Source organism: Notothenia rossii, assembly GCF_949606895.1.
Source record: "Notothenia rossii genome assembly, chromosome: 1".
NCBI classification, from domain to species: Eukaryota; Metazoa; Chordata; class Actinopteri; order Perciformes; family Nototheniidae; genus Notothenia; species Notothenia rossii.
In genome coordinates this window covers 55311585-55335741 of record NC_136912.1, presented here as the reverse complement: position 1 = coordinate 55335741, position 24157 = coordinate 55311585, and the positions used below count along the sequence as shown (strand labels likewise).

At 43.4% G+C, this 24157-nt stretch overlaps 2 protein-coding genes across 5 annotated transcripts in view; one reads left to right on the top strand and one right to left on the bottom strand.

Moving 5' to 3' along the window:
• Nucleotides 1-24157, top strand: part of lpp (LIM domain containing preferred translocation partner in lipoma) — a 201554-nt gene that overhangs the window by 150679 nt on the left and 26718 nt on the right. For all 4 annotated transcript variants that reach the window (XR_013807705.1, XM_079678333.1, XM_079678334.1 and 1 more), the window contains one exon: nt 20460-20629. Coding sequence is in view for 3 of the 4 variants with exons in the window: in XM_079678333.1 (XP_079534459.1) it covers nt 20460-20629 (170 nt within the window). In the remaining variant the exon portion in view is untranslated. The remainder of the gene's footprint in view (nt 1-20459; nt 20630-24157) is intronic.
• Nucleotides 61-14983, bottom strand: LOC307022240 (uncharacterized protein). The gene is made up of 4 exons (XM_079654930.1): nt 14405-14983; nt 3123-3184; nt 2420-2533; nt 61-395 (listed from the first exon to the last, which is right to left on the bottom strand). Exons 1-3 carry the CDS (start codon nt 14632-14634, stop codon nt 2499-2501), a joined length of 327 nt encoding a protein of 108 aa, XP_079511056.1. The 5' UTR covers nt 14635-14983; the 3' UTR covers nt 61-395; nt 2420-2498.

Sequence of the window (24157 nt, the reverse complement as noted above, 5' to 3'; positions counted from 1 at the left end):
ATATATATTGCAAATAAATGAAGCTGCACAATAGAGGTGATCTAAAAATGTGACCAAAACTAATGGGTGGGCTCCAAACCCAAACCCATGCCACGTTTAGTAATAAAACAATGTGGGATAGGGTTAACACAATAAGAGTGAGCAAAGGTTTCCTCGATTAGCCCACCCAGTGACCTACAGTATTAGGTTAGTTTTGTTTCACAAGAATAGTGTTTTTGGAGAATGGCTCCAGGCTACAGTACAGTGCAGTGTGTGATACCAGGAGGTTCACCTCGTATTCTTGGTGCCTCGTATCTGTTGGTTTACAGGTGCATATCAAGCAGTCTGGGAAGCAGTCCTCAAGGTAGTAGAGTTTCAAAACGATATCAGTGGGATCAAAGGATGAGACACGACTCCTGCTCGGGGTTTAATGAGAAAGAGAGATAAAGGCTTTGGACAGATGAAACATCCTGATTTGATAAAACTCTGTATCTTGTTTGATTGTCCAGAGGTATTTTTTACAGTACTACTCTGACAGTGTTCCTTCTCTGCAGCCCTTGATTTAATTTTACCCTCATTTAAAAATATATAAAACTGCCAGGATTAAACAAAATACCAATTTCAATACTATTGCGCAAAATATGATTCAGAAGCAAAAGGATTCGGCTATGCATATTTCATTTGTGTTTTCCCGCCCTCTGTACCCTCTGCTGCCAGCGAGTGCCATCCCTCTGCACAGCTCTGCTCTAGCCTTTAATCCCCTTTGCCCTGGAATTAATTCCCATGCCCATTAGATACCTCACTCAATGCATTCAATAGGACTTTGCAGCAGGCTTTATATCAGCACATAATCGCCCAGCACACCATGATAGCATGTGTAGGTGTAGTATAGCCACAGGGACATGTATTTAACTGGTATTAAGGGATATTCGGCTCCACGTTGGTCGCGCTGATATAAAGAACTTAATTGGTCCACATTAGACATAGGTCAAATGGATCTGATGGCTTAAGCAAAGTGTAGTCATTTTACAGAGGAATGGCCCCTCAAAGCCTGGTTGGCCTCATTTTTAGGTGAGTGTGTGTGCGCCGCAGCCCGGCCTGAACTCTGTGCTCTGCCATACATGCAGCTGCTGCAGCTATAAGGCTGAGTGGTTCAAGGCAAGTGAAGCAAGGACAAGGGAGTTGAGAAATGGGTCATATGTGAGCTGAGGTAGCCAGAACAAGTTAGGGATAGCGTGTGCGTCCCTAGCTGACAGCGGTTGGATGTTACCGGAGTGGGAAGGGGGGTCATCTTGTGGTTAAACAAGGCAACAGCTGAATTCACTGACAGAGAGGAAGGGGCTGAGCCTCTGACTGAGGTGACTGCAGGGACTCATTAGGAGCGAGTTCAAGCACAATCACATGCTGCTCTGCAAACCCTCAGAGCCCCTGTCCTCCCCCGCTGAGGAAAATGTACATATAGCACCACGGTAACGATAAAATTAGCTTTAGTCCGCTGTGTTCTTTACTGTATATCCAGGGCTGAGGGATAATCAGTCCCAGATCACGAGCCTTTTGTAATTACAAAGAATCTAATGGCACACAAGACTCGTGGGGTACAAGGGGAAAAGGGCTAGCAGTTGTTGAAAGCCTAAGGCTAATAATTAACAAGATGAATAAAAGTGGGGCTGCGATCTCTGGACTGGATCATTGTCTTCCTAGCAAAGGATTTATTCGTGCCACTAATTTCTTTGATGAGCTTCTAATCTGAATCAACTATAGTGAGTTTTCCTTGGTCCAGTGGGGTTTAATTTAATTGAATTAACGTTATGGTATCACAAGGAAACTTTTTAGTTGAGTTACGCAACATTATTAACTTCAGTGAAGCAAATTACACCAGTCCCACATTGTAAAAACTGTTGCTTTGGTAAAAATAAATGTCTCAAGTAATTCCAAGCAATGTTAAGAGTTTAGTCAAGTTGGTGAAACGTACTTTTTTAGTTTTCCTCTACTCAAGAACGTGTTACTTTGCTAAAACTTATAAAGAATGTGTCTAGCGTTTCCAAGCAATTTTAGGAGTTGGCTAAACTCACTAATGTGATTTTATTTTCTGCATGTGAAAAGATGAGTTGAGCCTACAATTAAAAGCCCAGATATTAAGTGTAACCAATGCAAATAACAATCGGCTAAGAACCAGATAAGACAAGAATAAGTAAACTGAATTATAAAACACAATTGATTTGCCGGAACCAATATGACAAACTCTTCCTGATTTCAATCCAATGCTTTAAATATTTGAGAGCATTGAAACATTGCAGATTAAACAGATTTAAAAAAGGGAACGTTATGGACATGTTAATACATTTGAGCATGTCGTGCGGTAAAAAAAATTGTGATTATTTCAAAACAGTTTTCTTAAAACAGTAGCAAGTTTGTTTAAAAGCACAACACATTAACATACATGGAGACACATGGTTATTACTTGATGGTTATTCCAACTGCATCTGGCTCGTGGGCAACGTATCACTTCATGCTGTGCATCACGAGCCTGTTGCACTTCGACCTCTGCTGTTCCCTGCATATGCAAACAAAACACTAAATTGAGTACAAATCAGGACACACCATGTGTTTTCCTCAACAACAAAAATCCAATCTGTCTTGAAAACATAACGAGCCAGTTTACATTAGCTTTTAACAGACGGTAAAAGAGGTGCTATTCACATGCATTACAAGGGGTTTAAGTCATCAAAAAAAAGGCTGGTTTGCAAGAAAATGAACCAGATAGTCATGATATTGTTATAGTTCATAACATGTCCAACTACTCATGCTCAGAGATTTATATAAAGTGGCACATGGGTCCTAGAATAAATAACAGATGATTATTTCAACTTTTATCTTGATAAGTGAGAGCGCAGGCCAGTCTACATGAATGCAGGGCAAGGCACGTTTCTGTCCAAAGGTTCCATGATGGAGTCGATAATGTTTTAAAATATCACTTTGAGTGGTGACACTAGTGTTGCATAGTTTAAATCTCCATCCCATCAGTGATTCAAAAAATAGAAATGGGTACGTTTACCTGATGCTCATTACATTAGTATGTAATCATAACACGTCTTGAATTAACCTCTGAAACAACAACTAGTCTGACACACTCAAGGGCTTACCTGATGTGAACCTGAAGTCCATAGCAGGAGGCAACATGTCTTCAAGAGGAGGTGTGATGTTTCTGGTGAGGCAAATAAAAGAACAAAATAGTTACATGATGAAAATCTAACAATCATTTCAGTAGAATTCATTAAAACATCTTTAATTCAATTAATAGAATCAAAAATAGTTAAAATATAAATATCATTTAAAACGGTATTGTATTTATATACATTTATAAGGATGGCATTTATTAAGGAAGGTATTTGTAGATACCAGTAAAATTCCATGATTCTCTAAACAGCAGATCCTAATTACTTCAATATACACTCCTTTATCTCGTTTGCATACTGTCTGATATCTACTTTATATTGTAGTAAAACATCTCCTTAATACAACTGTATTTATTGATATTTCTCGCTAAAGACTGCATTTTACTGGACTACATTGAACACATCTTGCTGATTGCTATAAATGCATCTTGTAACTGCTGACTATGAGTTTAAATTGGGTACACATCTAGATAATAAATGGCTGACAGTAAAACAAACGGTGAAATACATACAGAGGAATTAATATCAAATAGGCGCATTAGTGACTTACTCTTACATAACCGCTGGGTTATAAAGTAGTAGGGAATAGCTTTAGCGGAGGTATTTTACCGCACAAAATGCTCGGCAGCAGAGCCTCTGAGCCCCGCGGCCGCATGACGGAGCCCGGCCAACGCTTACGGCCCGTCCACACAGCGGCATTGGAAGCTTCTGCCCATTCACTTTGAATGGGGTGACGTCACTTTTCGCCGAACTGCATTGTGGGAAGCAAAGCGGAGCTTTCCTGGCGTTTTAGGCTGCAAAAGTTGAGCAATGTTCAACTTTTGAAGCTTCTGAAGCTTTCGGTGGAAGCGTCAGCCAATCAAATCATATGCCAGTACAAGCTCTAGCCAATCAAACCGCTGCTTGTGTGTCAGGGGCGGGAGATTCATGTGATTGGTTGTTGGTCGAGCTTCAGACACGCCCGCCGGCAAGCTTTTTCCAAAGCCGCTACAGCGGCGTGCGTTGAAAGCATCACCATTCACTTGAATGGGGTGACGTCACTTTTCGCCGAACTGCATTGTGGGAAGCGGAGCTTTGCTGGCGTTGCTCGCTACAAAAGTTGAGCAATGTTCAACTTTTGAAGCCTCGGCAGAAGCGTCAGCCAATCGATTCATATACCAGTACAAGCTCTAGCCAATCAAACCGCTGCTTGTGTGTCAGGGGTGGGAGATTCATGTGATTGGTTGTTGGTCGAGTTTCAGACACGCCCGCCGGCCAGCTTCAACGCACGCCGCTGTGTGGACGGGCCGTTAGAGCGGCACAGGGGAACATTTTGCGGTGTTGATTCTTAACACCGCAACTTAACGGCCCGTCCACACAGCGGCGCAACTTAACTTAACCCCTTTTGACAGAATTGCTTCGGTAGGCACTTGATGCAAACTTTGCCAAAAAAAAAAATAGACTACATGAGCACGAGTCTAAAGGCCGCTACACACCAACCTGAGACCAAAGAACGCGTGCCGAAGGCGTCCCGACTTTTACATCCCCTGCGTCGGCTACGCCGCCCGCCTACGATGACTCCGCAAAGACTTCAGTCGACGAGTGGCAATAACTGTCCTTACCAGCAGGCAGCGTTAGTGTGTATTCGTCATTCAAAAGAGGCAACAGCCAATCAGAGTGATTTCTTTGGCCGATTCAACATGCGGGAGGTGTGAAAAAGTGCCGTAAAGCAACGAAGGTGCGGGACCCACCAACCTGAGTAGGGCGGAATGCCCGACTGCCTCTGACGGCCTCTGACTCCCAAAATCAGGTAGGTGTGTCAGGGCCTTAACTTTAACAGCAGTATTGGCGCTGGCATACATTAAAATTACGATGTTCCTTTCAAAACAGTGGATACAAGAAAAGTAAATAACACTTGCTAGTTCAAAAGCAGTAATTAATAACTCAGGTGGTATGCTTACTTGTTTTACGATGGTTTGAAGTAGTTCAGAAGCAAGCACATGTGCAGCTGCCAAATAATCGCTGTAAAGAGGAACAGGAAGTCTCACACCGTGGTATTCTCGTTTGAGGGCGTGTCATGACCGTGGCGTTGACAAAAGCATTTTTATGAAGTTTTCCAAAATGTATTTATAAGAAAGTTCAGAAAATGTGACTACTAATTTATAAAGGAATGAGTTTTTAAAAAAAATTCTCATTGTTACTTAAGCGTTACTTATTTAAACGCACATTGAAATTTGTTTTATTTAGGGCAAGTAAATGACATTATAAAATAGAGTTTTATTGACTTCACCATCAGAACCGTTTTTTACAGAATCCAAGTCTTTTTTGTGGCCAAACAGGCGACACCTCAAACTGTAAAAACCTGAAAATGATGCGCTATAAAAGAACGGCTTGTCTTGCAAGAAACCAAGTTTGCAAGCCAAACATTCCTCCTATGATTGAAGCTTCTTTGAAAAGCAACTGATTAGTCCTGATTTAGAGTTCCAGATTAGATTTGAGTAATCTGAAAGAGCCTTTTCTCCAAATGTCATCATCCGTCATATTTAATCCACTTAGGTTGTGCGTAGGTGTACTGTGTTTGTGGAAATCTAATAAGACACAGCTACTCAGCTCGCAGTACACATGCTTTGGCATTTGTGCATCGAAGGAACTTACAACATTTTTTCATCGCTACATTCCTGTCAACCAAAACCAGGACATAAAGCTGAATAATTGAAAGGATGAGATGCTTTGCATTATTTACAATTAGCTATGATGATACTTATGCAGTTTAGTTCACACTGCCGCAGAGAATCTGTTTTTATCTCCTCCTTTAAAACAAAATGACAAGTTAAGAATTCCTTCATGCATTCCCAGACTCTCAGTATTCCACTGTATAGAATAAAGAAAGATGTGAAATGTTAATATCTGATCAATATTGATGAGATTTTACGGTGAGCATTGGCATAAATGTTTTTGTAATGTTTTGATCAGATAGTAGAGAGATATTCATTGGAAACGAGATCATTTGGGCATACTGTACTGCGCTCAGGACCCTGAGCTGTCGGAAAGCCTTTCCTGCTGTTTGAGCTAGCCTTTGTTTTATGATAAGAGCCAAAGAAGAAAAGGCAGGCTTTGCCATTCTCCCTCATTATGTCAGCTGGAGGAATCCTCATAATTTATAAGACACCTCACATGAAATGTTCATGAGGAATCTTGGAAGAGATACAAATGGCAGCGCAGGCCGGAGAGTACAGATCAGCCAAGGTAATTGGGTCAGGAAAAGTTTAGGTTCACAGAGTGCGTTGTTGTGGAGCTGCTTATGTTTCTTTACAACACATCTGAGCATCATAACTTAATGTATTAATAGGCTTCCAGTTTAGACAGCTTTGTGCATTGTCTAAGATACTCTGGTGGAGTTCATTAGCATATTACTGAGGTCGCCCTCAGCAACCTCTCAGGAGTTTGCTTTTAGATGTGCCTCTACATGTCATAACAAGTGGGATGTGTGTCAGAGTGAAACCTTTCTGCTGGTTTAAAAAGACGCCCCCCCCCACACACACACTCCACCTCCACAGTCTCTGAATGCCTTTGGCCAACCATCTCCCCAAAAACAGCTCACTGTTTCTATTTAGTGTGAAGGTGTACCTTTAAAGTCATCTTCGTTCCGTGTGTATACTCAGAGAAAATCAAAGGGTCTTGCAAATATGCAGGTACAATATGATAACACATTTAGATGTATAGACATCTTCGTACATTAATTCAGTTTGAACTACTTTACATTAAATTGTAAAAAGGGGGGGCTTAAAAGTTTTATTCCTTAGGATTTTCATTTATTCACACCCAGTATTTGATTCTATCTATTGTCGGTGTTTTTTCAGCTAAATCCACTCAATATCTTTACATCCTTCAAACACCTCTACATTAGTTTAATGTAGTTGTTTGTGGCGGGACCACCATGCCCACCGAGGATTCTAATAACCATTACTTATCATGCCTACAGGTATGTGTTTGTCGTACGTGTTGGATAACCATTGTTACTGTTGATTATTCTTATTTCATCTCATTGCCTCAGTGTGAACAGTTCACTTCCTGCTTCACATTGGAGCTTTTCTCCACAACAGCACGCTGCACGAGGCACACCATCGTTGACATTTCATTTGACTGACTGTTTGTCCGGCTGCTGTGTAAACATACACACTCACTCTATTCGTCTCAGTACTTTAGTGTGAAACCAAGGTTGCTGCAGTAACAAACCAAACCAAAATGTAAAAAACAACAACATGATATTAGTGACATGATTTTAGGTGTTTACAAATAATAATACAGTACATACATTGCAATTTCAGATGTACTGAAATGTACAAAACAATAACCTTAGATTGAGTTTGGTAGCATCCATTGCTGTAGAATCCACATATAAATGTGTCCTAAACTGGATTATGACAGCTTCTGTCAGACACTTGCACAAAGGCGACCAAATGAATTAAATTCCCTGATTAAAATAACAGATTACATTTAGGATAATGTTAGTAAACAACTCTAGATCTAGATCTAATAGCTTTGGCCATTTTTAGACATTTATAATGTGAAAATGTAACGTATCATACCTTTAAATACAAAGAGCAAGAAGTAATTACATTGCACAATTACATGTACTTAATTTTGCTTTCATAAAAATAGAAAAAAAGCAATTAAATAGATGACCTTTTCCTTCCTTGCCACAGTCATCTCCTCAAAGGCCCTTTAGTTTGCGGAGCCTGTAGGGGTGTAACGGTATCTGTATCCGTATTCGTCCCGTACCGTCACGGTTCGGACGTCATGGTTCGGACGTCACGGTTCGGCACATGCTGTCACACGACGAATACGCCTTTTTTTTACGAGTGGGAGAAAAGTCTGTCACTCAGGGCAGTATCCATTACACTATATACAATCCAGGGGGCGGTATTACGCCTAAAATGCTGTTTGCCAGCCGCTCTTAAAGGTGGGGTAGGTAATTTTGGAGAAACCAGCTCGAGTGCGCTAGAATTTGAAAATACACAGCCGGAAAAAATCTGCCACTTCCTTTAGGGCTGCTCAATTAATCGTATTTTAATCGCGATTACGATTATGGCTTGCAACGATTACGAAAACAACTTAATCGAAATAAAACGATAATTTTTTTATTATTATTATTACTTTTTTCTTTTTCATAATATTTTTTAGTTTTTATGTTTTTCAGTTGAATTATTCTTAAAGTTCAGGGTAAGTTCAGGGTAATCAACTGTTAAAGACATACTGTTTCTCTAATAAATTGATGTTTTTAAAGTAAATGGATAATCGTTTTTAATAATCGTGATATCAATTATTGACCCAAATAATCGAGATTATGATTTTTGCCATAATCGAGCAGCCCTAGTCTTCAGTACAGGTGGCAATATTGTCACCTGCCTGCGCTCATCTCTGAAACCAGACCATGTAAACAGGCTGGTGTTTCTAGCAAAAAATCTTTAAGAGATGACATGAGCAGCCCTACCAGCATTTGCCATGGTGGCCAAAACATTTTTATTTGGCCTTAAATTGTAGTTCAACATTTATATGATTTTTGCCATAATTGAGCAACCCTGACTTCCTTACAGAGCCCCTCCTCCAACACACACGAACATGCACATGACCAATGAGGGCACGAGATAAGGTTGTGCACAGATGGAAGGCTGACAGGTAGATAGGCCATCCAGTTATTTTAGCCGGGCCGGCTAAAATGATTGGTTGTGCTTTTTACATCGCTACGGCTTCCACAGATGATTTTTTTTTAATGCATTTATTGTCAAAGCATTTAAGATATCATTGCTATCGGGATGTTAAGAGCATTCCATGGAATATAACAAAAAGTGTTTCTGAAATAAACATAAACATATCCCACCTTTAAACAGTAAATGAAGAACAAGAAGAAACACAACAACAAAACGAACAAAATACAAGAAGAAGAAAAGTTAGTATGGCGATTTCAGATAACACACAGGATCTAGAACCCACCTGCTTCTTTTAAATCAGCTCTGTGGGAACATTTCGGGTTCCCTGTGGACTACAGTAACGATGGAGTGCGAGTGGTGGATCGGACGAGGACCTTGTGTCGGCGTTGTTAGACAGCGGTGCGGTATGCTAATGCTAACACACGCCAAACATGCTAAATCATATCAGAAGGCATCACCAAGATCTGAAGTTGCCTACTGTAACTCCAGCTTCTATGAGTATTGGAGCCCTCTAAGGCTATCGCTATTGGGTAATCCCCTGCGCAACCGCGCAGCACTGAAACACTTGTAGTCCACGCCCACCCGCAAGGTGGGCCCCACCCTCGGGCTCCCTTCCGGTATAAATAAGAAGGAGGCCCGACAATCTGCTCCCATACAAAACAACTTTTCTTCAGCTATTCGTGGAGCCAGTGGAGCCCAGCACTTCGAGGGCTTCGCCAATACTCATAGAAGCTGGAGTTACAGTAGGTATCTTCAGTTCTATTTCGTATATGGCTTCGCCCTCTAAGGCTATCGCTATTGGGTTAAGGGCGAAGCATGATGTAGTCTGCGCCCCACTAGGTCCGCCCGGTACCAGAAGCACAGACACACCTGCTCAGATAATAACCCATGCCTATTGCGCCATGCGTAATGGCGCATGGCCTTCCCTGGAATATAGCATAACATGAATATTCTCCATGAGGGGACGAAGGCTGGGAACAATACATACCTGCCGCTGTGAAAAAGTAGAGACAAAGGTCATACTTTGCCCAGTGACAAAAAGAGGGGGAACAGCATCTCTCTGCGTGCAGACAGGCAGGAGAGCGCACAGCTGGATCCCTGACGTCACTCGCTCTGACAAGACACTCCGTACAAAATGTGTTAGAGGAAAAAAAGGAAACATCCCTCTCATAAGAGGGGAAAAGGGCCGCTCTCCGTGTGCCGAGAGGCAGGAGAGAGGCGCACAGCTGGATCCCTGAAGTCACTCACTCTGACAGGACACTCAACAGATTGGTGACAGCCGGCTTAATTCGCAAACTCTGCAGTTTATCACCGATAGATTAAAACTGCACGTTTATGCAACGAGCCCTGCTGGCTACTAACCGATGCGGAGCCCCTGCCACCGCCAGGCGATCCTGACGCCGCGGCTGTGGGCGTCTCTCCACCTGCCGCTATGGCCAGGTTGGACGCTGTGGCTGCTGCTGCGGCTGCTGCTGCGGCTGCTGCTGCTGCAGCTGCTGCGTGCGTTGATGCCGCTGTGACCGCCCAGCAGGCTGGAGCCAACTGACGTGCTGGTGGATGTCATCCGCCTGTTCATGGACTCCACCATGGCGTGGAACTGGGGTCCGAACAGCCCGTCCGGGCTGATTGGAGCGTCCAGTAGCACCTTCCTGGCCGTCTCCGTAACAGAAGCCTGCTGCAGCCAGAGGTAGCGCTGAATCTGCGTCACCCACGCGGCGATCCTCGCCTGGGAGACAGCAACAGACGCGCACAGAGTGAGTGCCGTGCTGGCCGCCTTGCCGATCTCCTCCGCTTCATCAGCGGCCAAGGTGGTGGACCGCTCCACCAGTGTCACCACCGAGTTGGAGAGCAGCGCGATGTTGTTAGCCGCCGCCGCCGCCTGAAAGGCACACTGGTGCGACCGGTCGGCTTGGCGGGCGATATACTGGTCCCTGGGGGAGGCCAACGTAGGGCACGATCATGTTTGCCTGTCTAACGCCATAACGCCCGGCTCCAGAGAAGGGGTGGTTGGGAAACCAGCATCTGTGAACCCCTCCACCTTGGTGAGGGGAACAAATGTGGCCACCGGAGCCCTCAGGGTCTTCGGGTTCACCGCCGCCCCCTCCTGGTACCTCCTGATGGCGGGGAAGCGTGGCCAGATCGGGTAACTCCTGACCGGAGCACACCTCTCCTGAGCTAGGGGAACGGGGAGATCTCTGCAGGCGGCCGCCTTGCGTATGATCTCCGGCAGTTACCCTAGGATGCCACCTATCACCGGTAGCGCTGTGGTGACGGAGAAGGGGACCGCGTGCTCGGCCGCCAAACCAGCACCCTGCTCCGACTCTGTCTCCTCCGTCCAGGGGAGAGGAGGGTGGGGAGAACCGCACGGTGAACCGTGGAGGGAGACGGGGTAGGAATCGTCCGACTCCTGCCTGGCACTCGGCTCCAGGGACATGCTGGCCAATCGTCCTCCTCGGCCGCAGCAGCGAGAGCGTTCGTTCTTCGCTTCCTGTCGGCCGAGGGGAGACGGGAACAGTGTGTGCATGCGACCTGCTGGCTGAGAGCCGCGTCCGCGTGCTCTGGCCCCAGGCAGGATTCGCACATCATGTGCTGGTCGTAGCTCATAATAGGCGCCTTCACACCGCAGTACTTTTCCCACTTTAGTTCTGATATAGTTCCGAAATGTCGCGTTCACACCAAAAAGAGCCGGAACTAAAATTAGTTCATCAGAAGCTTTTTTACCCCCTTTTCAATCCCTGCTAGAGAGCAGGGACTTTCGTGGGAGAAAAAGGTTCCTGTGTCTGATTGGCTGGGCGGAATGCAAATCACGCCCCGTCAAACTCCCAAAAACGTTTGTGAAGCCGCCATTTTATTATCATTATTAGCATTAGCATTAGCCCAGCGCAAAAACGCAGAGAGACTAACTTATGTCAACACAAAATAAAACATGGGAGCGGTAAAGATGAGGAGGTGTCGGTGTTCTGGCCGTTTACTCGGAAGTCCCTAACTCCGGGGACTTCCGGCCTGGGATTTTGGGCGGCAGTATACGCCGTGAAGTTGTTTGCGGCCTGCCAGTAAACCCAAAGCAGAAGAAGACGAAGTGACGTCAGCGGCTTCATTTGCCTAATCCTCCCGCAGGGACTTATTCCGGTGTGAACGCGATCTGATGAACCTTTGTGTGAAAGCGCCTAATGTATCCAGATTGCTGAGGGACAATCTCTTACACAATTGCTGCTCATGGTTGACTCTGCTCTTAGTGTCTCTGTGCTTCAGTAACGTGGTGCTGGAGCAGATTGTCGGGCCTCCTTCCTATTTATACCGGAAGGGAGCCCGAGGGTGGGGACCACCTTGCGGGTGGGCGTGGACTACAAGTGTTTCAGTGCTGCACGGATGCGCAGGGGATTACCCAATAGCGATAGCCTTAGAGGGCGAAGCCATATACGACATAGAATTGCCAATCACCGGATCCCGGCAAAAGACAACAGCAGTTTGACAGCTGACCCCGCTGTTTTTAAGAAGCCAATAGACATGAAAGCCGTGAGACCAAAACAAATAACAGAAGCTATTGGCATATACAGTGGGGCAAAAAAGTATTTAGTCATCCACCAATTGTGCAAGTTCTCCCACTTAAAAAGATGAGAGGCCTGTAATTTTCATCCTAGGTATACTTCAACTATGAGAGACAGAATGAGGAAAAGAAAATCCAGAAAATCACATTGTCTGATTTTTAAAGAATTTATTTGCAAATTATGGTGGAAGATAAGTATTTGGTCACCTACAAACAAACAAGATTTCTGGCTCTCACAGACCTGTAACTTCTTTTTTAAGAGCCTCCTCTGTCCTCCACTTGTTAACTGTATTAATGGCACCTGTTTGAACTCCTTATCAGTATAAAAGACACCTGTCCACAACCTCAAACTGTCACACTCCAAACTCCACTATGGCCAAGACCAAAGAGCTTCAAAGGACACCAGAAACACAATTGTAGACCTGCACCAGGCTGGGAAGACTGAATCTGCAATAGGTAAGCAGCTTGGTGTGAAGAAATCAACTGTGGGAGCAATTATTAGAAAATGGAAGACATACAAGACCACTGATAATCTCCCTCGATCTGGGGCTCCACGCAAGATCTCACCCCGTGGGGTCAAAATGATCACAAGAACGGTGAGCAAAAATCCCAGAACCACACGGGGGGACCTAGTCAATGACCTGCAGAGAGCTGGGACCAAAGTAACAAAGGCTACCATCAGTAACACACTACGCCGCCAGGGACTCAAATCCTGAGTGCGTGTGGTACTGTTTGTGGTTTGTTCTTAGCTGTCTAATACAGTTAATTATTCAAAATGTTAGAGCTCCTTATTTTTAAACTGAAACTTGCACTACTGTTCAAAAATAAATAACAACAAACCTGGAATTATGCATTTGGGCATTTTATTTTGCTTTTTCTTGTTGTAACAAACCGTGACCTCCAAACTGAGGTACGTACCGAACCGTGAATTCTGTGAACCGTTACACCCCTACTGTATGTAAGAGTTTGTCTTCGTTGCTCTACTCTGTGTATGTTGAAGCCTCCGCTACGAGACAGAGGAGCATAATGCTGCTGGAAGGAGGTCAGCGACCACCCAGGGGCGGGGGCGTCATGTGAGGCGGTCTGGTGACATGGCAACTCGTCTAAATCCTATGCATCACTATACCTCCTACAGTGTATAATGTACCAATGCAAAACAGCAGATTATACAACACAATAGCCTCGGATGATCCATCATAGCTGCCTTTATAAGAGAAAGGCAGTATGTATGTCAGTGTGAGGCTGCCAATTTGACTTCCAAGACCCCTCTTTCTCATGTAAATAATGTTGATGGTAAATCTACAAATGTATCAAAATGAAGAAATTCTACAAAAATCTCCTGCCCTTTCTGTTTAAACCCCTTAGAATACTGTTCTTTTATGAATTAGATCCAAGCAGTTTTTTTGCAATGTCATCATCTCGTAATTGATCACACATTTTTTTTTTTCAGTACTTCATCATATCCATTTCTGTTTTGGGCAGCAGGAGCAGTTCCATAAAACATGTTTCTGCAGCATAGTGTATGGGTCCTCTCTGCCATTTGTGTTCTCTCATTATCCGTCCCAGCTGACCTCGCTGTGCTGCTTTCTAGTTTCTCAGCTGATGCACAGTGCCAGCATGGGGCTTCTCTCCTCGGCGACAGAAGCCCACTTTTGGCTGCAGTTCATGTGAGGTGACCAACCCCACCCCCCCTCCGTTTCCCTCCTCCTCCCCTCCCTTCCTCCCCCCCAGGCTCGGCGCTTGCTATCCTGCCTCGTTGAGACAGCTCCACTGAGGCTTGCAAGATCAGCTGCCGTGCGAGCCCAGCTGAGGCTCCCGGGCACTCACGTTGATAGATTTCATTTGTGAGTGAGCGTTTGACCTCAGGAATGAGTAGACGTCCGCATGTTCATGCACGCAAACACAGACACAGTTTCCAGCACACACGGGTGCGCACGGATAAATAGCGTACAAACAAACAGACGTCTTTGAACTCGCAGCTTGCCCACATATTGTGCAGCACACACACTCACCTGTTCCTCTCTCTCTCTCCCTCTCTCACCCCATTCGTCAGCCCCACTCGCTCCCCTCCATGTCGCTCCTGCCAACATGCTTCCCAAACATGTAAGCTACCCTGGCCCCCCGTGCGGCCCCCGGCCTGACGGCAGTAATGCTCAGTGTAACGCTCAGTGGCAGCGGCTCGCTCTCCTCCTCCTCCTCCACCGTGTCCGCAGCAGTTCTGCAAATCGCTGTTTGCTGACATTGGGAATGAGATTAAAGGCAGGGGTTAAGAACGAGGCATTTTCCCAGATTGAAATGCAGCGATGACAGCTATTGCTCTTGTCATGCTGAGGCGACTGAAGGCCAGCGCGTTGTCAGGCTGCGCGGACGGCCATCTGAAGCAACAAAGTAGATTAACCTAGAGGGGAAAGAGATGAAACGGCACACAAATCGGCCTGTGGCACTTCAGTAGCTGGCAGTTACACTCCAAACGTGTTCCACTGAGTCTATTTCCTGCTGTTAACCACGCGCTGACCTATTGTTTATGTCTTTAATTAAGTGTGACAAATGTATCACAACTTTGTACCTTTGTTTGGCCCATCTTTTTTAACGTGTCACAATAAATTAAAGCTGCATTAGCAGGTGGGAACTTAATTACACCCAATACAAATGTGAAGTATAGAAAGATAATTAGTTATAGCGGCATCTCTATTAGTTATTTTGAATGCGTTGCTGCCACCACTGTTGTTCCAGTGCGTTTGGACCACAGCATGCAGTAGTTGAATTTGTTCTTACCACCATATCTATCAGATATTTTTAATACAAGAACAGAACTTTAGTGGAAGTCCCAAAATGGATTTTGTGGTTCTTGTATTAGTTTTGGATATGAGCTACAGTTGCTGGCTTTGCCTTTGGGGTTTGCAAGGGTTGCACCAGCAGCATTGTATTCTTTAGTAACATAGTGTGAAAAGTTTTGGTCTCCCACAAAAAAGTTCCTTGCGATCTTCTTTACATGCACGATCTTTGATTTCTGACGATGTAAGATCAAATTGAGCTGCAAGTATGCTCCCTCTCTGCCTTTCATGCTGCTTCAATATCACGGCGTGAAAAAACAAAGAAGGCAAAGACTGAGGGAAATCTGAAGCGTTCTGCCACTCAACATCCCCCATTCCCAAACAACAGCGTCTCACTGCCACTACAAATACATTAGAAATCAATTATTTATGGAACAGAGTCAGGGCCCCTTTAATCTTTTCCTTTTATCCAATTAAATTGTCTAACCATTCTCAGCCTCTCTAGCTCACAGGGAATGTGCTTTTTTAAAAAGAAAAGAAGAAAAATATTTTTCTCTTCAGTCCTTCTTTTGACTTTCGATGTAACAGAGGAGAGACACTTCTGAGGCTTGAGGAATGAAAGGAAAGAAAGTGAGTAAAGTGTAAATGAACTCCCCCTCCCGCCCCGTCACCATTGGATTAGTTCTACAGGAACTATTTGAAGTTTTGATATTAAGACTCTGGTTTCATTCCCTGCGCAAAGGGACGCTGGGGAGTGGTGAGGCCTTTCATGATTCCTTTATGCCCAGCTGAAATAGTTCGAAAGTATTCGCGATCATCTCCACGGGGGTAAATTATACGATGTTGTTTCAATTGCTGTCCTGTATTATTCAAGAATTCAATTGAAGTAGTGTCTCCAAAATTGAAAATGCTCACTTCCGACATAGACGTGTGAAATAATTGATGTGAAGCATTGTAAAACACTGTCTTTTATACTGTAAGAGTATCAGAGGAAGAAAGTTCCAGACGCCCTGAAAAGCTTTACATTTGTACACTTTGTTGAATAATGTTCTCACCTCAGAATGAAAGGGAGCAGAAGAATGCTTCGGAGCTGAATGTTCTGCGGTATATTTCATGAAACACAATGTTGAATTTTATTTGCTCAAGTGGGAAAGCCTGAGTCTTAATACGTGAAGTTGATGTCAAAAAGTAGTACCAGGACAACAATTTGGTTGGTCAATTATTAGCAATTTAGGCAATTATCAGCAAACATTTCCAACATTCACAAGTTCTCCTCTTGCAAATAAAATAATGAGCCTCTTATCTATGTTTATATCAGTGTGAATTGAATATCTTTCGTCAGTCAAAACAAGCACTTTGAAGGATGACCTTTGGCTCATGGAAATTGTAATGAACTTTTTTCAGTACTCAATATGAATCGACTGAAAATGGAGCTTAATCCATCAGCCATCATTTGGATATGTTCAGGTCATTCTTTACGCAAAGGTTCTGTCAATTTAGAAGAGCTTTGGTGCTTGATTCTTCTTAGATCTGCAGATAAATCTAAACTCCTTTATTTTAAATATTTGGACAACTTGGCTCTGAGTTTTTGTGCCCCCCATTTTAAAGCCTTTTCTTATATTTCATTAATGACGGTTTAGGGAAATAATGAACACATTTATTGATTATAATTAGTTGCAGACATTGTTCTTCATAAAAGTAACTTACTGTATACGCTCCACATCTCCATTGAAGTCAATAATCACATTCATAAAAATGCCTCGCATGATGGGAGAGTGCGCCGGGGAGTGCGATTCAAATAACTTTTTTATTTTCTGTCAAACTGGAGAGATCAAAGCAGATACTTTTTTGTTGATTTAATGGATTAGGTAATTGACAGAATACATTGTCAATTATTCTTAAAGCAAAAAGGCAAAACAACTCTATTTACAGCTTAAATATTATAATTAACATTTTGGACTGAATGCTGTCTGAATGTATCAATTGAGCTATATTACATTTTATGTATGTTTTGTTGTCTAAAAGATGAATGAATGACTCCATAGTAATGGCAGTGTCATGTAGCCATATAACCATGTGTCTCATTCATCATGTAATTTGTTTACAATTGAATCCTTTAAACTTTGTATGATGGAGGCTTACAGTAGGCCCTGCTCTTTGCTCCCTGTGGATTCAGTGTGGGCTGCTGAGGCACGCAGCCTGGCACGACATGTCTGCACACACCATATGATACGCGTTTGTATATACCCGTCTACATGTGGCTGCAAAGAGGTTTTTTGTGTGTGTGTGTGTGTGTGTGTGTGTGTGTGTGTGTGTGTGTGTGTGTGTGTGTGTGTGTGTGTGTGTGTGTGTGTGTGTGTGTGTGTGTGTGTGTGTGTGTGTGTGTGTGTGTGTGTGTGTGTGTGTGTGTGTGTGTGTGTGTGTGTGTGTGTGTGTGTGTGTGTGTGTGTGTGTGTGTGTGTGTGTGTGTGTGTGTTGGGCTAAGACTGTGTACACAGTCGCTCACAAATAGCTCCTGAGGGCCCTCCGATCGCAGACTGCCAAAAGGAAAAGGATTTCCGAGAGGTTTCCTTCTCGCTATTTAAAGTGGGAGCCCTGTGGGACATGTTTGGCATTCTCATCCACTCACTGAAGATGGCCTGTGATCTGAAGCCACTAACAGGCTCGGCGCTCCGTTTCTCGCTCGCTCTCTCCCTTTCTCTCCCCCTCTGGCTCTCTGAAGTGATTACCCTGCTTGTGATTCCACTGACACCCACATGTCCCCCGGAGACGTGCCTTCACTAGTTTGTTTAATCTGCCTCCCTGTACAGTAGGTAACGCAGCCATAATTGAGGTGTGGATAGAGCTGTGGGAGCAGATGAAACCAATAGCAGGCTTTCTGTCTGGATGACAGCAGTTGCTAAATTAATGAACAAAATGCTGCTGTGATAAGAAGTCAAACCGTTAGCAGCTAAATGTCTTCAGCAGTGATCTGTCAGCCCTCTGTTTGTGATTGTGTCCCCAGTCATTAAACGATGAGTCGACTCATGATAGAGGCACACATATCAGCGTTTCCGTAAGGATCTGTTGCCGGGGAAAAGTTGTGCATCCAATCATTTGTTAAACTTTTTTTTTCAGTGAGGCTGACAAAGAGATAATGAGTTATCTGAGATTAGAATACCATTAAGCAGGCCACGCAGTCAAGCAGATATTTGATCTCAACAACATATGACTTCCAAAAGTTGTGCTGATACCTGAGACAGATTCCGCTTTACTCTCCGTTTGAATTTTTCGATATGAGAACAGCGAGTGGAACTGTGAAAATGCGAGCATCAGATACTCTATCTCCCCCGGTTAGTGTCTATCCACTGTCTGTAACACGCTTGAACCGCTCTGTTCAGAACATACAGTGTCAATCATCGCCCAAATCAGCCTTTAGATGAAGCAAAAAAGGAACAAGAAAAGATCCATACAACTAAACTTGAATTAATTAAATAAACTGTATCATGCTTCCACTGAGAGATTGCATCTGTCCTCAGATGTGTAAAAAATAAAACATTCTCAGATATCTTTTTAAACCCTGTTATTGTAAGATACCATTAATTAAATTGACAGTGTTATTAATTTGGTTGAAGATAACTTGCATTGAGTCGAGGACATCTTAAACTCAATTAAAGATATCTGCAACTCAATTAAAGATATCCAAATGCCATGTCCCGCAATATGCAATCAGGCTCTTTCTGGCGCAACAGTATCAGTTCACTCGTGCCCCTTTGACTAAAGTTTAAAGTTTCCTTTTTTATCATTTAAAGCCTGATTTATTTTTTTTATAGATATCGCCCATGTCACACTTTGGTGATGTGTATGGCTTCTTTAATGTGGCATAATTATAGTATTTAATCCTTCCTTATCCAGCCTTTGAAATAGAAATAAAGATTATGCACTGACATCAGGAAGTGAAGCATTTAAAGCGATAGCTCCAAGTGTTGGAACACAGCAGTGGATGTACAGTAAGGAGCCTGTCTGACAGACATGAACAGCAGCAGGTAACAGGATTAACACAGATTAACCAGCAGAAAGGTCATCGATAACTATGTTTAAAATCATTTAGCCCATTCCCATTTTTGCATAAAAATGCTAAACATTTCCTTTCCAGTACTTGTGATCAGCATTTTTGTTCTAGATTTAAAGGTTAATCATTGGCTGTTTTATTGGCACGAAGTCCGGCAATTGTCCCACTGTTACCAGGCATCGTCTCTCCTACTGGATTGTGGGAGGGACAGCTCTGACCTATAGGGTCTGCGTGCTCATTCTACTCTTGGCCTACGTCCTGGGCTTTGGTTAAGGGGGTTTCCATCCAGGACATTTGTGCGGCAGCGAGCTGGTCTTCACCGCTCACTTCGTCCGTTTTTACAGATTGGATGTGTCTACTCCAAGCGTGGCCCACGCAGTGCTGGGCTCAGGGTCCGCGTGGGACAGAGTTCTTCCTATTGAGTTTTGGTGGTTTTTCAAAATAAGCATCGCTGGCAGTACGGAGTCTCCATATCTCATAGTGAGACATCGGAACGAATGTTATGAATGAGCACTATAGGTTACTAGCGTAACCCCGGCTCTCAGAGTAACATGAGTGAGATATCTCACCAGCCCTTCTTGCTGAGGCAAAGCGAGAAGAGGTGCTTATTTGGAATGACGCTGCGTCTTAGCGCAAGCTACGATAATGGTGGGTCGATTTTGGGTCTTCAAGATCTCCAGCCAATCAGGATTGGCTTAATGAGATTGATGCTTATGACTCATGTTACTCTGAGAACCAGGGTTACGCTAGTACCCTATCGTTTTTAATTGTCTTAGGCCAATAACTGCTGCCCTCATCCAGGCCCAGGTTTCGGTTTCACAGAAACTATTCAGGTTCAATTAAGACACTGTGTTTTTAAAGCCATATTATATACGTATATATTATATTATATATACTCTCTTATCAGTATCATGAAACTATTCAGTAAACAAAACATTTTTAAGATAATATTTATTTTTGACCTGGTTATATCACTGTCCTGAAAGAGATTCTCTGCACACTGCAGGATGCCCTGTATCATCACTAGCTGATTATAGGATCATTTTGTCTGATTGGCCTGGTAAACAGTCTCACTCTCCAGCTCATAACAGTATCCATGGTGTGATAATGTGTTTGCAGCTCGATGTGTTTCCAGTGAGTGGGATGTGAATGTTGGTTTCCTGACGGATGTTATCTGACCTCAAATATCTGTGGTTTTCTACTGAACATGTTCTCAGCCTCCCCTCCTCTTGCTGTGCCCAGGGCGCTGTGCCAGCTGTGGGGACAACGTGGTGGGTGAGGGCACCGGCTGCACCGCCATGGACCAGGTCTTCCATGTGGACTGCTTCGTCTGCATGACCTGCAGCAGCAAGCTGCGCGGCAAGCCTTTCTACGCTGTGGAGAAGAAGGCATACTGTGAGCCTTGCTATATTGTAAGTCACTTTTTGTTCTGCCTCACCATATAGTTTGGGCTAACTCTGGTTACTCATGTCTCATGTTGCAAGTAAGCACTTTATGATATCAGAAAGGGCATGTTGGTAGCTCTGTGCTGGAATGTTCACATATTTTTACCTCAGACAACTACATTTCATCATCAATGCCCGGCAGGCTCCAAACCCTCACCACACATATCTTCATTTCCTCTTTTTCTTTCCCTTTGTTTAGTTTTTGGCCACTTAATTCAACTTTATTTCATGGTGTCTTCCCCTGAAAGGGATGTTTTGAAGTTGTTCAACTTATAATGACCAATACTGTTGAATTACATGAGAATATGCTGAAGATAATGAAACAATGTCAGTCTCTTAAAGTGTTGAGTGCCGTTTGTTCGATATGAAAAGGTTAGCTCTTGAATCTGTTAGCAGACTTGTATTTTTGTCTCAGTACCAGTAGGTGCTAGCCAGCAAGCTACTGACTAGGGCTGGGTGAGCCTCTCTATAGTCAGAGAACTCAACAGTAATCTGGGGAGACTGGCCCTGCTGCCCCCCCTCTCCTCCGCTCCATTCAGTACCAGGCCCAATCAAAGTGCCTAAACTGTGGCGACTGTGGCTGTGAGGGAGTGTGGTCTTCTTTCAACCAGAAGGTTGTGGGTTCGATCCCAGCCCATGCAGTCAACATGTTGATGTATCCTTGGGCAAGATACTTAACCCTGAGTTGCTCCTGATGGCATGGCCAACGGTGTGTGAATTTGTGTGAATGTTAGGTCCTAGAGGAAGGTACACTGCTCTGTATGAATGGGTGTGAATGGGTGAATGACATGTAGTATGTAAAGCGCTTTGAGGGGTCTTAAAGACTGGATAAAGCGCTATATAAGTACAGTCCATTTACCATTTACCATTTAAACATATAAGCACATTTTCTTTGGGGTATGTTCAAATATATTTAAATTAGCAGGGGCCCTATTGAATACAATTTAAATCAGTACTGTGCCACTTCAGCCTCAGCTCTACCATCTACATTAAGCATATCATATTTATTAATGTTAGACACAAAGCCTATAACATGTTAATGTGTGGTGAATATTGTTTTCTTTGTGTGGCAAAAATCAATGAATGCAGGTTGTAGACACCTGTTACTCCTGTTAGCAGAGCCTGATAGTAGTAGCTCATCTTCAGATTTTTCTTGGCTACCCACTACTTTCCCTTCCTACCACACACAACATGCTAGATTATTAATATTCTCTTGCTCAATAATGATATCAGCGATGTCATAAATGTCTTTTTACAATGGAGGAATTTCACACATCTCTTCCTTGTTGAATTAGATGATGATTATATTGTTTTCACTCGCACATCTTTCAGTGAGCTGATCCATAGCTATCTCCAGTTCCAGCTGATAAGCACTCAGTTGTGGTTTAAATGCACTTATTAAAATCATGTTAGAATGTAACACAGTTTACCTTACTTTGTCTCATCTCATCTTTCACAATCTTGTCAGGAAAGACACGTCATCTCGCAAAGCCACCAGGAAACCGTTCAGTGCAGAAGTGTTTGCCTCATTTCATTAGACTATGGTTCAGCCTATGTCCAGTTACTGGAAATGACGTGGTCCAGGTTTTTGTTTTGCCAGCAATAGTGTGGGTAAGTTTGTAGGTCGTTTCTGGAAACTGAGAAGGGAAACAGCTGTGTTATGTATTCAGCTTCCCTCCTCATTAAGAGCTATGTGTATCAGATTAATGGACGCGATTTGCAAAACAAAAGGAATTGTGAAAAATGAAAAAGATCTGCAGGAGTGAGAAAGAAGTGATCTGGTATATCACTCTTTTCTGACTCCACCCCTCCTTATCTCTGCTTGAGGCCAGCAGTTTCAAGTTTCTGAGTTGCACTGTGGGCAATGTAGGCAACAGCTTTTTAAAACAAAATATTCAATAAAACAGATCTCTGGTTCTGCATCGAATTTGATCAATTTTTGATTTGTTGGTTTGATTTTTGTTTTGTCAGCAGGGTTATAAAATAACTGCTGGACAGATGTTGATGTAGATTGATGCAAGGGTGTGGCACGAGCCAAAGACAAAATTTCATTTTGGATTCACCGTGCGGGTACACGCATTGTTCTTAGCGCCATGGGCGGCGCCAGGATTGTTTTGCTGCAGTAGCTTAGCAGTTGCTATATGATAGCACGGCGTTGCTAGTTAATTTTCAAAATAAGTAAACAAACAATACCAGTGGGCCAAGCATGAGCCTATTGTAGCGTTCACCGCTATTGAAGATCACAGATCACTCGAGCCTTCAATGTCGAAAACGTTCTCTTTATTTTCTGGTATTGACGGCCAGCCACGCCTTACAGAACCAATCAATAGTATAACACTCATTATGACTTTTCCCCACACTCGAAGACAACTCCTACCGTCTCGTACTCCCTCCACACACACCGGAAAACGCACACACACACCTGGAAGGGGCTGTCTCTCCCTAACTCCCACCAACAACATTGCCTAAATAACTTGCACATCTGATAACTGAAATAACTATTAACTTGGATACGCTACAATATTATCCTTAATATTTACATAAAAAGCATTCCTTTGACACTTATAACATTACTTTGCAAGGTAAGCACAACCAAAATAAGTTTGTAAAAGCAGAATTTGAACACTGTTTCTGTGCTCCTCCTACAATATTTTTGTATAATACCATTACACCCTGAGCGTACAAGTGCACAATAGCGATCACCACACTGCAAACCGACAAACACACACACACACACACACACACACACACACACACACACACACACACACACACACACACACACACACACACACACACACACACACACACACACAGCAGTGGTGAGGATCTCAGCCTGCCACTGACGCTCAACCAGAAAACATCAGCCGTTAGCTGTTAGCAGTTAGAAAACAGAGATCACAGCCCCTCATATCTGTTCAGAAACTGGACAAAAGTTAAACAAGTACAAACCACAGCCTGTCTGTGTCATGGCGAATACAGTTGCTGGTTTATTTATGTCTGTAAGCCGTTGTTATGAGTGTGGAGTGAGCATATACAACGTTAGCTTAGCCCAGGGTTGCCAACTTTGGGTACCTGGCTGGAGTGAGATTTTCATATCATGGGTTTAATTACACATATGCGCACTAAATGACTGCTAGGGCTGAACGATATACCGTGTCATGGCGATAACCGCGGTATGCCCATGCACGGTTTTCACACCGCAGGGACGTGCGGTTTTATTATTTTTTTATAATGTAAAAAAATATATTTAAAAAATAAAAAATAAAAATAAAAATGTGGAACTGCGATATTAAGTAGGTACATTTACTCAAACACGTCATGTTACAATTATTTTTGCTGCTTGCTAGAAAAGGAAAACTTGCGCGGCTCTCATGTCAGGGGTCCTTGAGTGAGTGACATGCAGGCTCTGCATCACAGCAGGCCCCGCCCCGCTAGTTTGCAGACGATCGAAAACACGGTAAAAAAATGAGCGCGGCACAGGAGGACGAGAAT

What these genes read in the sequence shown, in the direction of transcription:
- LOC307022240 (XM_079654930.1), bottom strand. Translation starts at nt 14,634, where the DNA reads ATGTCAGCAAACAGCGATTTGCAGAACTGCTGCGGACACGGTGGAGGA. An exon ending in GGAGAGAGAGAGAGGAACAG is followed by an intron (nt 3,185 to 14,404) that starts GTGAGTGTGTGT and finishes TTGCCTCACCAG; the next exon opens with AAACATCACACCTCCTCTTG. An exon ending in GGACTTCAGGTTCACATCAG is followed by an intron (nt 2,534 to 3,122) that starts GTAAGCCCTTGA and finishes TTGCATATGCAG; the next exon opens with GGAACAGCAGAGGTCGAAGT.